The 14,487-nt window shown below is 40.0% G+C and overlaps 2 protein-coding genes across 3 annotated transcripts in view; one reads left to right on the forward strand and one right to left on the reverse strand.

Annotated features, from left to right (window-relative positions):
- The window catches only part of exosc10 (exosome component 10), a 285,760-nt gene that overhangs the window by 34,671 nt on the left and 236,602 nt on the right, over nucleotides 1–14,487 (reverse strand). The gene's annotated exons all lie outside the window — the stretch shown is intronic.
- arhgef16 (Rho guanine nucleotide exchange factor (GEF) 16) overlaps nucleotides 1–14,487 on the forward strand; it is a 37,943-nt gene that overhangs the window by 15,998 nt on the left and 7,458 nt on the right. For both annotated transcript variants that reach the window (XM_060931535.1, XM_060931534.1), the window contains exons 3-9: nucleotides 4,042–4,093; nucleotides 4,404–4,555; nucleotides 4,995–5,051; nucleotides 9,326–9,486; nucleotides 11,151–11,303; nucleotides 13,416–13,545; nucleotides 13,665–13,739. In XM_060931535.1, coding sequence (XP_060787518.1) covers nucleotides 4,042–4,093; nucleotides 4,404–4,555; nucleotides 4,995–5,051; nucleotides 9,326–9,486; nucleotides 11,151–11,303; nucleotides 13,416–13,545; nucleotides 13,665–13,739 — 780 coding nt within the window. The remainder of the gene's footprint in view (nucleotides 1–4,041; nucleotides 4,094–4,403; nucleotides 4,556–4,994; nucleotides 5,052–9,325; nucleotides 9,487–11,150; nucleotides 11,304–13,415; nucleotides 13,546–13,664; nucleotides 13,740–14,487) is intronic.

Below are 14,487 nucleotides of genomic sequence, written 5' to 3' on the forward strand. Positions count from 1 at the left end.
GTTCTGGAAATTTCCAGTAATTTGACACCTTCGGTCTCATTACTCTGCTGCCCACATTAATCAGATTATTGCGTGAGTTCCGCCGCCGCCACAAAAACCACATCGCCAGGTCTCGCCTCATCTCCATAGCAAACTGCACTGGTGTTTATGCACCTTGAGCCAGCGCTGAGAGAAGTTGCAGAATTCAGCTGGCTATAAACAATCTAAATAAATATTTATAAAAATGTAGAAAAAGTTTATTAATATGACGAAATAAATATGTGCAAATTATTAAGCCTGAATTAAGAGTTTGGTAATACAGCGGCCGTATCCCAAATGACTGCCTACTGAAGCTCGAGTGCACTATATAGAGTTTAAAAACCCATTACTTCCTAGTAACATGTAGTGCACTTATATAGAAATTAGAGAGACATTTAGGAGTCAACCCTCGTTACCAGGCTACACGTTTTCATTTCAGTTCAGAAACAAAAACACACAAGACCTCACACTTTAACCAGATAATTAAACAAACAAACAAAAAAGAAATCATGAAACATGAAGAGTGCGCTTTTTTTTTTTTTTGTTTATGTATTACGTAGATGTGCTTATTACGTGTCAATTTGCGCATGCGGGACACTTTTGGGTCGTTTTCCGTTCATTTTGGAGATCGCATACAAGTCTCATATAATTGGTAATGTGAACGGCCTAACAAAAAAATCGGATTTCACAACAAATCGGATATGGGTCGTTTCAGGTTGCAGTCTGAACGTCTTGATTTTTGTCCTCGAGCCTATTTTTCTTGTGTGATATCGCCTCAAGTGAGGAATAATACCGCTGTCTGATTTTTAGATACTTGTTGTACTGAAATTTGTTTTGGGCAGTAAATACGCTTAATACCATTTGAGGCCAGTATTAAATATGACCTTATTAACTAATGGCATCATCCCTTTAAAATCCGCATTACTACCCCCCCCCCCCCCCCCCCCCCCCCCCCCCCCCCCCAAAAAAAAGGACGTCTTTGGGGGAGACAGCATCTTAATTGTAAACTTTGCTTTTTTTTTCCTTTTTTTTGGGGGGGGGGGAGGCTTAAAGGTAGGTGCTTGTGTTTTTTTAAAAGCGGTGAGCTAGACGTTGTTTAAAAAAGCTTCTCAGATGCTTGGAGGAGTGAACTGCCTGCAGTTAATTTGCATAATCTCAATTGCACATGCAAAAAAAAAATCAGTTCAAGTATGCATAGCTCGTGTCTAAATAGACTTAACTTTCCTAATTATAACTAATTATTGGCAGCACGTTTGGGCTTAAATCACCAACTTTGGAAATGACCTTTTAATGCATATATGTGAATGCAGGAACTTGTCTTTCACTGCTGATAGCTTTAAACTCCTTTGTTTTATGTTTGACCTAAATTTACAATAGATTTCAAATTTATCAAAAGGTTAAATTTAATTTTTTTAAAAAATCAAATATCTCTGTTTATCTTAGTTATTAACAGTATAAACACTGTTCATGGAAATGGGCTCACAAACCCTCAGTATATGCTTTGTGATTGTCCTGATGGCAGGTGCACAGGCGAAACGCAAAAGTCTTTGAGTGAATTAAAATGAGATTAAGGAGAGAACATATTGCCTGATGACAGCTCATGGGATGTGATTTCACTCATCCTGACGCCCTGGAGGCCAATTGGCCTGTCGGTTGTCAGCCTCCTATGAGGCTGTCTGCGTCTATCTTGAGCACACTTCATCTACCACCGGCTTGCTAGGCCTGTTGTAGCTTCGCCAGACAAACAACCCTTCACACCTATAGACCCCTTTCACTGACGTCACCCGAAACCGGAAGTAAACAGACCCTGCGCCATTTTGGAAGACCAACAAACTCGTGATTAGGGGGAAATAACGGCAGCGGTATGTGAACCCACGAGAATAAAGTGGAGTGGCAAACGACTTAAATCTGAGCTGTTTTATTTATGATTTATTGGCCCAACAGTAGACTTGAAAGAAACCTGTGTGAGACTTGGCAAAAAACTGTGGATATAATGGATAAGTCTGTGCATGATCTGCGGACACTTTGAGGTAAGCAAACGCAAGAAATTCAGATTTAAAACATGCTAAATTGGCCCCAAGTTGATAACTGTATGAGGAGCAAGCCTCCCAGACTTCTACAATTTAATAATAATAATAATTTAGGATGGTTTGGGGCTTGCTCTCCCTCCTATTATATAAATAAAACATAGTTGTTGTGTAGGCATATATCATAAATATATATAATTTGGATAAATTAACCTAAATTATGGATACCTTAATAGTAACAAAAAGTATTAATTTTTCAACTGAAAAGATATATTATTAAAAGATAAATATCAACAAGATTACCTTGGCCATAACTATGTGTAGGTTATTCTTAATAACAGCTGTAATATCACGAACCAAGCCACTAACAACATAATTGTAAGCCTGTAGCCCTTTGTAGGCTTTCAAGTCATCAGCAGTGTAGGCACTGGGTGTAAACAACAAATAGTTTACAATGTCTGGGTAGCAAACAGATTGCAGAATTGGTGTCCGGTCCTCCTTATGTATCTGACACGGAGAAATAATATAAATCGTGCTGCCTACCAGATTACAGTCGTCTGTTTTATTATATCAGTACTAGTATCACTTACTATACTCATCAGTCATAGATTAGTCCAGTACAACATGACCAGCTTGCTTTTTTTTCCATTTGACTGTCAAGTTTTTTCAGGCTGGTACAGTCAAAAATTGAAAAAAGTTTTGGCCTACTAAACTAGTCATCGATTCTACTAGTGTATTAATTGGAGTCGACATGAAAACGATAGGTAAAAACTTTAAACTAATACAATCTCTTCTTCAAAGTTTCACCAAATGGTTTTATTTATGCAATTTAAAGCTCATAATACTGTATAACTTTGGTCGAGTAAAAACACGGAGCAAAAACATGGCTGAATCCTGAATGACTCCTATTTGTTTAAATAGGGGACTACATAGGCGGCAGAATGTAGTTTCTTTTTCCCTGCCATGGAAGCGCACTTGTATACCGAGGAGGAAAGCAATTTGCATTACAGCCGTGAGGCGGCTCGGCTCGGTTTTCCCTTTCGGGCGCTCTCGTTTTTTGTTAGAATTTGGTAAAGAAAAAAAATAAATATTATTTACCAGCTTACCGGGTCCATTAACATAAATCTGACAGCTGACAAGGTCGGGATATAAACGAACTTTTGCGTTAAACTGTGCGCTTGGATTCACATAATTTTTTCTGAGTCTTATCATATGGGTCAAACCCATCAATCACAGCCAGTTTCTCCACATACCGTGCCCTTTCTGCAGCTGGTAATGTACTCACATAACCCGAATTATCATCCATCGTGTCACTTTACTCTCGCTCGTACTTTGTTTTATATTGTGAGTGCATGTACTTGGTCTTCCAATATGGCGCCTAACAAAATCCCGCGGCGCGGTGACGTCATGTGAAAGGGGTCTATTGGCAATTTAGAGTAGCCAGTTAACCTAACTGCATGCCTTTGAACTGTGGGGGAGAACATGCAAACACCACACACACAGTCCCCCGTCAGCCATGAGGTTCGAACCCAGAATCCAGTGCTAACTGCTGTGCCACCCATAGTTAGTATAATTAATTTTAATTGAACCATGGTTGACTGATCCCAGTCATCCTGCCAAAAAAAAAAAATTCCGTGATTTCACTGAACAGTAATTCACAAGAGTCACTAAAAACACATGGGAATAATCAGTGTGTTGTGGAAAGTTTGTGATCTGGCTTGGTGCTCTGTCCATGATTGTCTGTGTGAGGGCGAAGAATGCTTCATTTTGTTACAGCAGCTGGACTGCTGAATTATATAAATCGTGTTTTATATGCAAGATACAATGTGTGGGTGTCTCTTTGTGCATCCATATTTTCAATATATTTTAATGAATGGTCATGCAAATGTATGGCAGACGTTCTAATAATCGCCCATGATTTGTCACACCAAGAAGCTCCTTACATTCCGTAGGGATAAGATCTCTTTTCATCTCTCTCTCTCTGTCTCTCTCTCAGCGAACCTTGGGTAGGAGGAGGAGGCAGAAGCATGGTGGATCCTTTAAAGATGGTATGAGACTAAATACAGATGTGGGACTGGTTGTGATTTTTGACAGTCCTTGCATTCCACTCTTCAGTTGATGGGAGAATGTGCTCATGGATACCAATAAATTTCTTGTGGCTAGTTGAAGGACCCTAAAACTACCATATGTGTTTTCTAAAAGTAGAGCAGTATATGAGAGAAATGCCATTCCAATTTTGAACCTAGAGCTAAACATTTTGTACAAAATATTGGTCGTTAACATTCCTCATTCTTCAGGAACACTAGTAGATATATGCAAATGGAAATAACCTCTACAATCACTGCCGTCTTGCCACAGATCCACGGTTATACCAGGAAATCAAAGAAAGAGGCCTCCAGTCTAACAACCTGGGGCCTGATGATGATTTCAACCAACTACCGGAGGAGGACCAGGGTATTGTTATGCAAAACTACAAGGCAGCATACATGACGTGGAGCCAGCTTCCTCAGGTAAAGAGGAGACAGGAGCAGAATGGCAAGAACGATTGAGTGAAATAGAGGAATGTAAAAGCACAGTAATGAAAGTCATAGCACTATGGCTCATATACTTGATCATCATGCCCGCTTATATTCAAGTATGGATGTTGAAGAGCCTGGACATGCTCTAGTCCTGAAAACATTTTCGCACTCATCTCTTCAATTGTTACCTTCAGGGTAATCCGAAAAAAGTTCTCAAACTTCTTGATCTGAATGAAGCCATTTTCAAATTTTCACTTTGTAGTTCTTGAGCAGCAAGTTGAATCCTGACTATAGTTTAACAGCTGTGAAATTTATACCGAAAGCAATCGCAGTATCTGATCTAACTATTCGTGCATAACTTGTAATTTTCTACAGGTTGATGTTTTTTTTTTTTTTTTTTCTTCCCACCCCTACCATGTGAAACTCACAGGTGAAGGAGATGGGCATTCTGGAGAGCATGTCACCTGAGGAGCGTAAGCGACAAGAGGTAAACTGTGCAAAAATATCTTATTTAAATCGTAGGGAGGTTAGGCTGTATGGTTATTGTAACATTGTGAAAATTTTATATATAACCCCGATTCCAAAAAAGTTGGGACAAAGTACAAATTGTAAATAAAAACGGAATGCAATGATGTGGAAGTTTCAAAATTCCATATTTTATTCAGAATAGAACATAGATGACATATCAAATTTTTAAACTGAGAAAATGTATCATTTAAAGAGAAAAATAAGGTGATTTTAAATTTCATGACAATAGCACATCTCAAAGTTGGGACAAGGCCATGTTTACCACTGTGAGACATCCCCTTTTCTCTTTACAACAGTCTGTAAACGTCTGGGGACTGAGGAGACAAGTTGCTCAAGTTTAGGGATAGGAATGTTAACCCATTCTTGTCTAATGTAGGATTCTAGTTGCTCAACTGTCTTAGGTCTTTTTTGTCGTATCTTCCGTTTTATGATGCGCCAAATGTTTTCTATGGGTGAAAGATCTGGACTGCAGGCTGGCCAGTTCAGTACCCGGACCCTTCTACACAGCCATGATGCTGTAATTGATGCAGTATGTGGTTTGGCATTGTCATGTTGGAAAATGCAAGGTCTTCCCTGAAAGAGACGTCGTCTGGATGGGAGCATATGTTGCTCTAGAACCTGGATATACCTTTCAGCATTGATGGTGTCTTTCCAGATGTGTAAGCTGCCCATGCCACACGCACTAATGCAACCCCATACCATCAGAGATGCAGGCTTCTGAACTGAGCGCTCATAACAACTTGGGTCGTCCTTCTCCTCTTTAGTCCGAATGACACGGCGTCCCTGATTTCCATAAAGAACTTCAAATTTTGATTCGTCTGACCACAGAACAGTTTTCCACTTTGCCACAGTCCATTTTAAATGAGCCTTGGCCCAGAGAAGACGTCTGCGCTTCTGGATCATGTTTAGATACGGCTTCTTCTTCTTTGAACTATAGAGTTTTAGCTGGCAACGGCAGATGGCACGGTGAATTGTGTTCACAGATAATGTTCTCTGGAAATATTCCTGAGCCCATTTTGTGATTTCCAATACAGAAGCATGCCTGTATGTGATGCAGTGCCGTCTAAGGGCCCGAAGATCACGGGCACCCAGTATGGTTTTCTGGCCTTGACCCTTACGCACAGAGATTCTTCCAGATTCTCTGAATCTTTTGATGATATTATGCACTGTAGATGATGATATGTTCAAACTCTTTGCAATTTTACACTGTCGAACTCCTTTCTGATATTGCTCCACTATTTGTCGGCGCAGAATTAGGGGGATTGGTGATCCTCTTCCCATCTTTACTTCTGAGAGCCGCTGCCACTCCAAGATGCTCTTTTTATACCCAGTCATGTTAATGACCAATTGCCAATTGATCTAATGAGTTGCAATTTGGTCCTCCAGCTGTTCCTTTTTTGTACCTTTAACTTTTCCAGCCTCTTATTGCCCCGTCCCAACTTTTTTGAGATGTGTTGCTATCATGAAATTTCAAATGAGCCAATATTTGGCATGATTTCAAAATGTCTCACTTTCGACATTTGATATGTTGTCTATGTTCTATTGTGAATACAATATCAGTTTTTGAGATTTGTACATTATTGCATTCCCTTTTTTATTTACAATTTGTACTTTGTCCCAACTTTTTTCGAGTCGGAGTTACATGTATGTATGTATGTATGTATGCATGTATGTACAGTTGTGTTCAAAATAATAGCAGTGTGTTTAAAAACGTGAGTAAAGCTCAAAATCCTTATAGTTTTTATTTCCATGCATTGGGAACACTGCACATTATATTCTACATCAAAACATGAAGAAAAATGTATCAATATTTTAATTACTTTACAGAAAATGAAGAAAAATGAACATTGGGCTGTTCAAAAAAATAGCAGTGTCTGCATTTTTCATTACAAACTCCAAATATTTACTGTATAAACTGAAAAAATCTTAAGGATTTAGTATTCCTGTGAATCACTAAACTAATATTTAGTTGTATAACCACGGTTTCTGAGAACTCCTGGCACCTGTGAACAGGTATTCCAGCCCAGGATGATTTGACAACATTCCACAATTCCTCTGCATTTCTTGGTTTTGCCTCAGAAACAGCATTGTTGATGTCACCCCACAAGTTTTCTATCGGATTAAGGTCCAGGGATTGGGCTGGCCACTCCATAACTTTCATTTTGTTGGTCTTGAACCCTGATGCTGCTCGCTTACTGGTGTGTTTGGGGTCGTTGTCTTGTTGAAACACCCATTTCAAGGGCATTTACTCTTCAGCATAAGGCAACATGACCTCCTCAAGTATTTTGATATATGCAAACTGATCCATGATCCCTGGTATGCGATAAATAGGCCCAACATCATAGTAAGAGAAACATTCCCATATCATGATGCTTGCACCACCATGCTTCACTGTCTTCAGAGTGTACTGTGGCTTGAATTCAGTGTTTGGGGGTCGTCTGAAAAACTGTCTGCGGCTCTTGGACCCCAAAAGAACAATTTTACTTTCATCAGTCCACAAAATGTTTTTCCATTTCTCTTTAGGCCAGTCGATGTGTTCTTTGGCAAATTGTATCCTCTTCAGCACGTCTTTTTTTTTTAACAGTGGAACTTTGCGGGGGCTTCTTGCCGATAGATTAGCTTCACACAGGCATCTTCTAATTGTCACAGTACTCACAGGTAACTTCAGACCGTCTTTGATCACCCTGGAGCTGATCATTGGCTGAGTCATTGGTATTCTGGCTATTCTTCGATCCATTCGAATGGTAGTCTTCTGTTTTCTTCCACGTCTCTCTGGCTTTGCTGTCCATTTTAAAGCACTGGAGATCATTTTAGCCCAGCAGCCCATCATTTTCTGCACTTCTTTACAGTATACGTTTTACCTCTCCAGTCAACGTTTTAATCAAAGCACGCTGTTCTTCTGAACAATGTCTGGAACGACTCATGTTTCTCAGGTTTTCAGAGAGAAATGGATGTACAACATGTGCTGGCTTCATCCTTAAATTAGGGCCACCTGACTGACACCTGTTTTTTCACAGAATGAATGACCTCACTAATTAAACTCCACACTGCTATTATTTTGAACACGCCCCTTTCACTTAATTATTCGATTACACAGACTCCGGAGCATGCATATCATGAATGTTGGGTCTGTTGGTTTTCTATGACTCTACTACACCTACTGGTAAATTATTTGCCATGTAGTAATATAATTTCCACCAAAAACAGTGATTGATCTGGTTAGTCGTGTTGGACTGCTATTATTTTGAACGTGTGTGTGTGTGTGTGTGTGTGTGTGTGTGTGTGTGTGTGTGAGTGAGTGATTTTTAGAACATTTTTTTTTTTTCAACCACTGTCGCTGTTGTCTTTAAGTTGTTGTCCGCCAAACGATCTTATTTCTAACATGTTCGACAAAGGTGCTTAAAAAGGACAGGACAGGAAGACCGAACACACACCCAGCCACAAACATGAGCAAAAAGTATCTTGCTGTCCTTCCGTCTTTCTTGATAGAACTTCATACACAGCCTGCGGTCTTCTCGTTCCTGCAGTGGAGCATATTGGCACATTTTTCTTATTTATTGAACTGATGGAATAGCAGGGACTTTCACATGTGATCAGGCTAAATGTCTGATTGCTGAGTGGAGTCTCACTGCTGTGTAAATATCAAGGTCCACCTTGTACACACAGCACGGCCACTCCCTGTTCTCCTATTCTTGTCTGTTTCCTGTCACACAGCATAATGTATGAATTCAGGTGCTTGTAGTGTTCTGTATTTTGTACACATGTGGTTTCCTTTGAATGCCAAATACCTTATTAAGGGTCCTCTATGTACAGGATATATGTAACACACTGCTCCATACATTTGAACTTTTACATTTTTTCTGTCCATAAAGACCTAATATACAGTATAGTAATGCATTTAATAGTGAGGTTAACCTACAATTCCTTTAATGTTAGTGGAGTAAAAGTTTGATTCTAAAAAGTGTAAATAATCATGTTTGTTTATTCCAAAATTGACATTCAGACATGAAGTGTTCTGGATGTAGCCACATCCAGAACTATGTACACACACACAACATGCCTGAATTCAGAGGTTTACCCAATACAGCCAGTAGACTATAGAAAATGGCACGGTATTTTTTTAAAGTCATTTTAAAAGGGTATTAATCAGTATTACTGTCAGTCCACAATGTGCATTTGTGCCTATTTTTATCTCCATCTTTCCAACCAGCATCTTTCTTTGCATTCCTGTAGGCCATTTTTGAGATTATGACATCAGAGTATTCCTACCTGCACAGTTTGGGGATCCTGGTGCATCATTTCAAAAACAGTGAGGCATTGAGGAAGACCCTGACCGCAACCGAACACCATCATCTGTTCTCCAATATCTCCACAGTCCACGATATCAGCAAGCGGTACGCCACTGGAAATACAGCTCCACAATTATCACAGCTTCACCAATACGCTCTTTCAAAGACACTATTTGAGATGCATTTATACACCTTTTAAGGGGCTAATATCTTCCATAATTTGTGACTCCTATATAGTATACATACACTGTCCACTTGATTAGGAAAACCTGTACACCCGATCGTTCAAGTGAAAGCAGTACAGTGTATAAACTAATGCAGATACAGGTCAAGAGCTTCAATTAAAGTTCACATCAAATATAAGAATGGGGGGGGAATGTGATCTCGGTGACTTTGAGAGTGACATAATTGTTGGTGCAAGATGGGCTGGTTTGAGAATTTCAGAAAGCGCTGATCTTTTGAGATTTTCATGCATAACAGTCTCTGGAGTTTACGCAGAACGGAAAGCTGAAGATGATCAGGCGACATTGATTCAATCTTCAGTTTTCCAGATTTACTGTACAATCAAATTCCCATTCTTGGCTGAGATGAGTGGAACTTGGTTGTCTTCTGCCCATCCATTTTAAGGTTCGGTATGTGGTGTATACGGAGATGCTTTTCTGCTGACCACTGTTGGGAGGGAAAAGTGGTTATTTGAATTGCTGTGGCTTCCTGTCGGCTCAAAACATCATGTGACCATTCTCCTCTGACCTCTCTCCTCGACATGGCCTTATTCCCCTCTAATTTAGTCTTGGCCAAATCCCAACCACCAGTGGGAAGGCTAACATGCTGCCACTGAGCTAGATGAAGCCAATCAACTGCATCATTTATTTATTTATTTATTTATTTATTTATTTAACTGCTTCTCATGCTGCGTTTGGGGGCAGCATAACACACTCGGAGGAAAGTGCTATCCTCCCCATGAGCTCATGGAAACCATGATTGGCTAGTGTCCCTCTGATTGACAGAGAAGAGAGTATGACCCTTACCACTCGGAAAGCAGGGCCAATTTTTCTCTCTGACTTCTAGCACTGGATAGCTGTGGCATCGTTGAACGATATGATGTGCTACTCAGGAGCCCCCCCCCATTCTGTGTAAGTTGTCCTGCATCTTAATCCCAGGAGATCAGCAGTTTCTGAAATACTTGAACTGTATTTCTGTATTCTTATCATGTTTTCCATTTATCTCAACAGATCGTTATCATGTGTAATGACTCTAAAATGTATATCACAGTACTGTGGGTAAAACTGTTTTCTTTAAACGTTTCAGTGTGTCTCTTGTCTTCTGACTTATTTTGTGATGTTCTCCTGAAGAGATGTGTTGAGACATGCTTGTGAAACTGGTTTTGCAACCTCACCACTGTAACAATCAAGTTTCTCAAAATTAGGGTCTTCTCTCACACTGCATTGCTGTTTAGTTTTTTCCTTTGATTGAGAAAACTGACTTAGATTTGCACTGGCAAAAAAGTATGCCTTTAGGAAAACAGCAAGGGAATAAAGGTTATGCCATATAGGAACATGGGAGGGACTTCTTGAAGTTGTTTTTCCAGGCTAGGGGTTGTCCTATGGGTGGGGAAAAATGGAAATGCAAACCGTGAGAAGTCACTGTACATACAGTACAAGATTTCAGCAAAATGGCACACAAACCAGAGTTCTTTTAAACTGTTTTAATAAACGGGTACAATCTGTATTTAAATAATTTTAATGGCTCTTTTTTTTTTTTTCCTGCAGGTTTTTTGAGGATCTTGAAAGGCGTCATCAAATGAATCCTGTCATTAAAGAAATCAGTGACATAGTCCAAGACCACGCTACAAATTACTTTGAGCCATACATTGTATATTGCTCCAACGAGACCTTTCAGCAGAGGACACTGCAGAAACTACTGTAAGCACATGTTTGGAGATGGGGCGGGTAACAGCTTGTGGTTAACCTTTAGAATGAATGACTGCAATTTGTAGGGATTTTATTTCACTCTTTTTGGATTCATAGCCTGAGAACGCTTTAACATTTAAAAATTAGAATTGGGGTTAAAAGATCTTCTTTCCAACTTTTGATATATCTTGGAAATGATGGAAAATATGTAAATATTCATTGTTTTGAAAAAGTGCTTTTTTTTTAATATATTTTAGGGTTGTTTTTTTTTCCTCCCTCTCATGAGGAAGAAAGTTAAAAGGGTACCAAATATAATATATACAGTTGCTGATGTGACAAAGTAACGTATTCTTAAGTATTCTATCAAATTTATATACTAGAAAACAACGAAATATCTTGGTAATTGTAAATATAATAGTCGGTACGCTAAACGGCACAAGAGTCGGCATTTTTAAAAGACCGTGACGTCAGCCCTACCCACTGCACTAGGAGAGAAGCGTGTAATCATGGCGTTGGGCGCATCAAGTGAAAGCGACAGCTCTGTCGAATCATACGAAGGGATCCCGCAAGACACACTGCAAGCAGGCTATGGCTTAGAAGGGTACCAGTTTGAACCTAGGAGAGGTACTCTTGACTCCGGTGATGACAAAAGAAGAGAAGAAAGCTCGAACTCGCTTGGTGTTTTTCAGCGGAAACGAGTGAAAAGACACGTCTGGAGGATCGTTATGCTTTCCATCGGCCCTGTTATTACAACCGAAAGCAACACACTGTGGCATTGTGTAGCCGATCACTTACAATTCATCCTACTTTCCGATTCACACGTGCTATTCCCAACCTCATTGAGCCAACACAACTGGGCACATACATACGTCATGAGTGTTACGCAGAGAAAATGAACGTGCATTCTCATCTCATCTCATTATCTCTAGCCGCTTTATCCTTCTACAGGGTCGCAAGCAAGCTGGAGCCTATCCCAGCTGACTATGGGCGAAAGGCGGGGTACACCCTGGACAAGTCGCCAGGTCATCACAGGGCTGACACATAGACACAGACAACCATTCACACTCACATTCACACCTACAGTCAATTTAGAGTCACCAGTTAACCTAACCTGCATGTCTTTGGACTGTGGGGGAAACCGGAGCACCCGGAGGAAACCCACGCGGACACGGGGAGAACATGCAAACTCCACACAGAAAGGCCCTCGCCGGCCACGGGGCTCGAACCCAGGACCTTCTTGCTGTGAGGCAACAGCGCTAACCACTACACCACCGTGCCGCCCAACGTGCATTCTGATTGGATAAAATTAATATCATGGCGGGCTGTTCAAACTGCGGAAATAGTTTGCTCGAGCTACTTTCAAAACACGATAACTTTCCAACCTTAGAACAAAAAACTTTTGTAAGTCTTGAATAAGGTTCGTTAATGTGTGTTTTTATTGTTATATTTACTCTATATATTGCCCTCTGTTCCCCTTTAATTTTTCAGTGTAGTGAGAGATGTTAAATATTTGCTTTGTGGCTGAATCACAAATGGCTCCCTACTCCTTATATACAGTACCAGTCAAAAGTTTGGATACACTTACTCATTCATAGTAATGAGTGTGTCCAAACTTTTGACTGGCACTGTATGTACGCTACAAATGCTCCTACGCTTTAAGTTCCAGGCTACTCATTCTGATCCTGAGCTTGGGTTACACTGTCTGTGTAGTTTTGCTCCCACCTCCCCAAAACATGCATGTAGGTGGACTTGCTAGTCTAAATTGCCTGTGAGAGAGACACACACACACACACACACACACACTCTCTCTCTCTCTCTCTCTCTCTCTCTCTCTCTCTCTCTCTCTCTCTCTCTCTGACTGGTGTCTCATCCCAAAATGCACACGACTTTAATGTCAACCTCTTTGCTCCCTTGTACTTGGCTCTAGTATGACAGCTTAAAATATTTATAGTGACTAAAGTTCAAAAGTTGGCTAGGGTTTAAAAGGTTAAATAAAATATTCAATATAGGTCAGTATGAATAAATAATGAAAATGATCCTTAAAATGCACAGCAAAGAGAAAAAGTAAGTTGTAATATTAGGTTATAGTATGGAGTGTCAGCAATCTGTGCTTGTGTGTTTCAGTGCATCTAATATTGCCTTTAAGGAGGTGCTGAAACAAATCGAGAGCAGTCCTGAATGTGGAGCATTACCCATGATCTCCTTCCTTATTCTGCCCATGCAGAGAGTCACCCGTCTGCCCCTGTTGATGGATGTGAGGAGTGCGCGCGCGCACACAGTTTCTCTTTTATTTGAATTTGTCTGCACAGGAGAAAATGTCCTGTTAGTCCCTAGTGAGACTAAAGTTTCTTCTTTCTCTCTACATTCATGCAGACCATCTGCCAGAAGACAACTAAGCAGACAACTGAATACTACACAGCTCTCTGGGCACTGAAGTCCATCAGTAAGGTGCGACAGTGTTTTGAGCTTGTTTACGGTTTGTACAGCCTCATCTCCAACTGGCTCATGGTTTATAGCTAAAAGAATTTAAAAATTCATGGTCTGCCCAGGTCAGACGGATTGTACGTGCTGTATTTTCTCAGATGAACATGGGGGGACTTCTAAAAATGATAATTCTTAGATGATCGCATGTTCAGGTATTGTATGACTGAGAGAGAAAAAGGTGAAATATATTCAAGGTAGACTGCTTTTCAGGGTTTTTTTTTTTTTCAGGTCATACGGTGGATATAAAAAGTGTACACGCTAACAGATTTGTTTGTTTTTCGATTGAATTGTACAGGTTATAGGTCATTTTAACAGGGTGTGTATGTACCCTTTTTTTTTTTTTTTTTATATATCCACTGTAAGTCATAAAAGGAATTTTCCCTGACACCCAATTATTTCTGTTTAGTGGACTGAAAGCTACTGAATTTGAATTGACTTTCAATTTTATTAGTTTTTCTTTTTTTAAATAGAACAATTAATGAATTTAGGGCCACGTGGCCCTAAATTCTCTATTTTTGCTTGCTTCAACATGACCCAATTCAAGATACTGCGTCATGCATGACGTGGTGGGCTTTCCCCGTTCGCGCAAGTCATGTGTGGGATACAAATTTGAAACAGGAGAGAAAAATAGAGGACGTGTGTGCGCGCGAATGAAATGTGAAAGACCGACTAACGGAAAGCGAGAAGAAAAGACGTTATGTTGCGAAGGAAA

This window comes from Neoarius graeffei, chromosome 10 (genome assembly GCF_027579695.1).
Source record: "Neoarius graeffei isolate fNeoGra1 chromosome 10, fNeoGra1.pri, whole genome shotgun sequence".
Taxonomy (NCBI): Eukaryota; Metazoa; Chordata; class Actinopteri; order Siluriformes; family Ariidae; genus Neoarius; species Neoarius graeffei.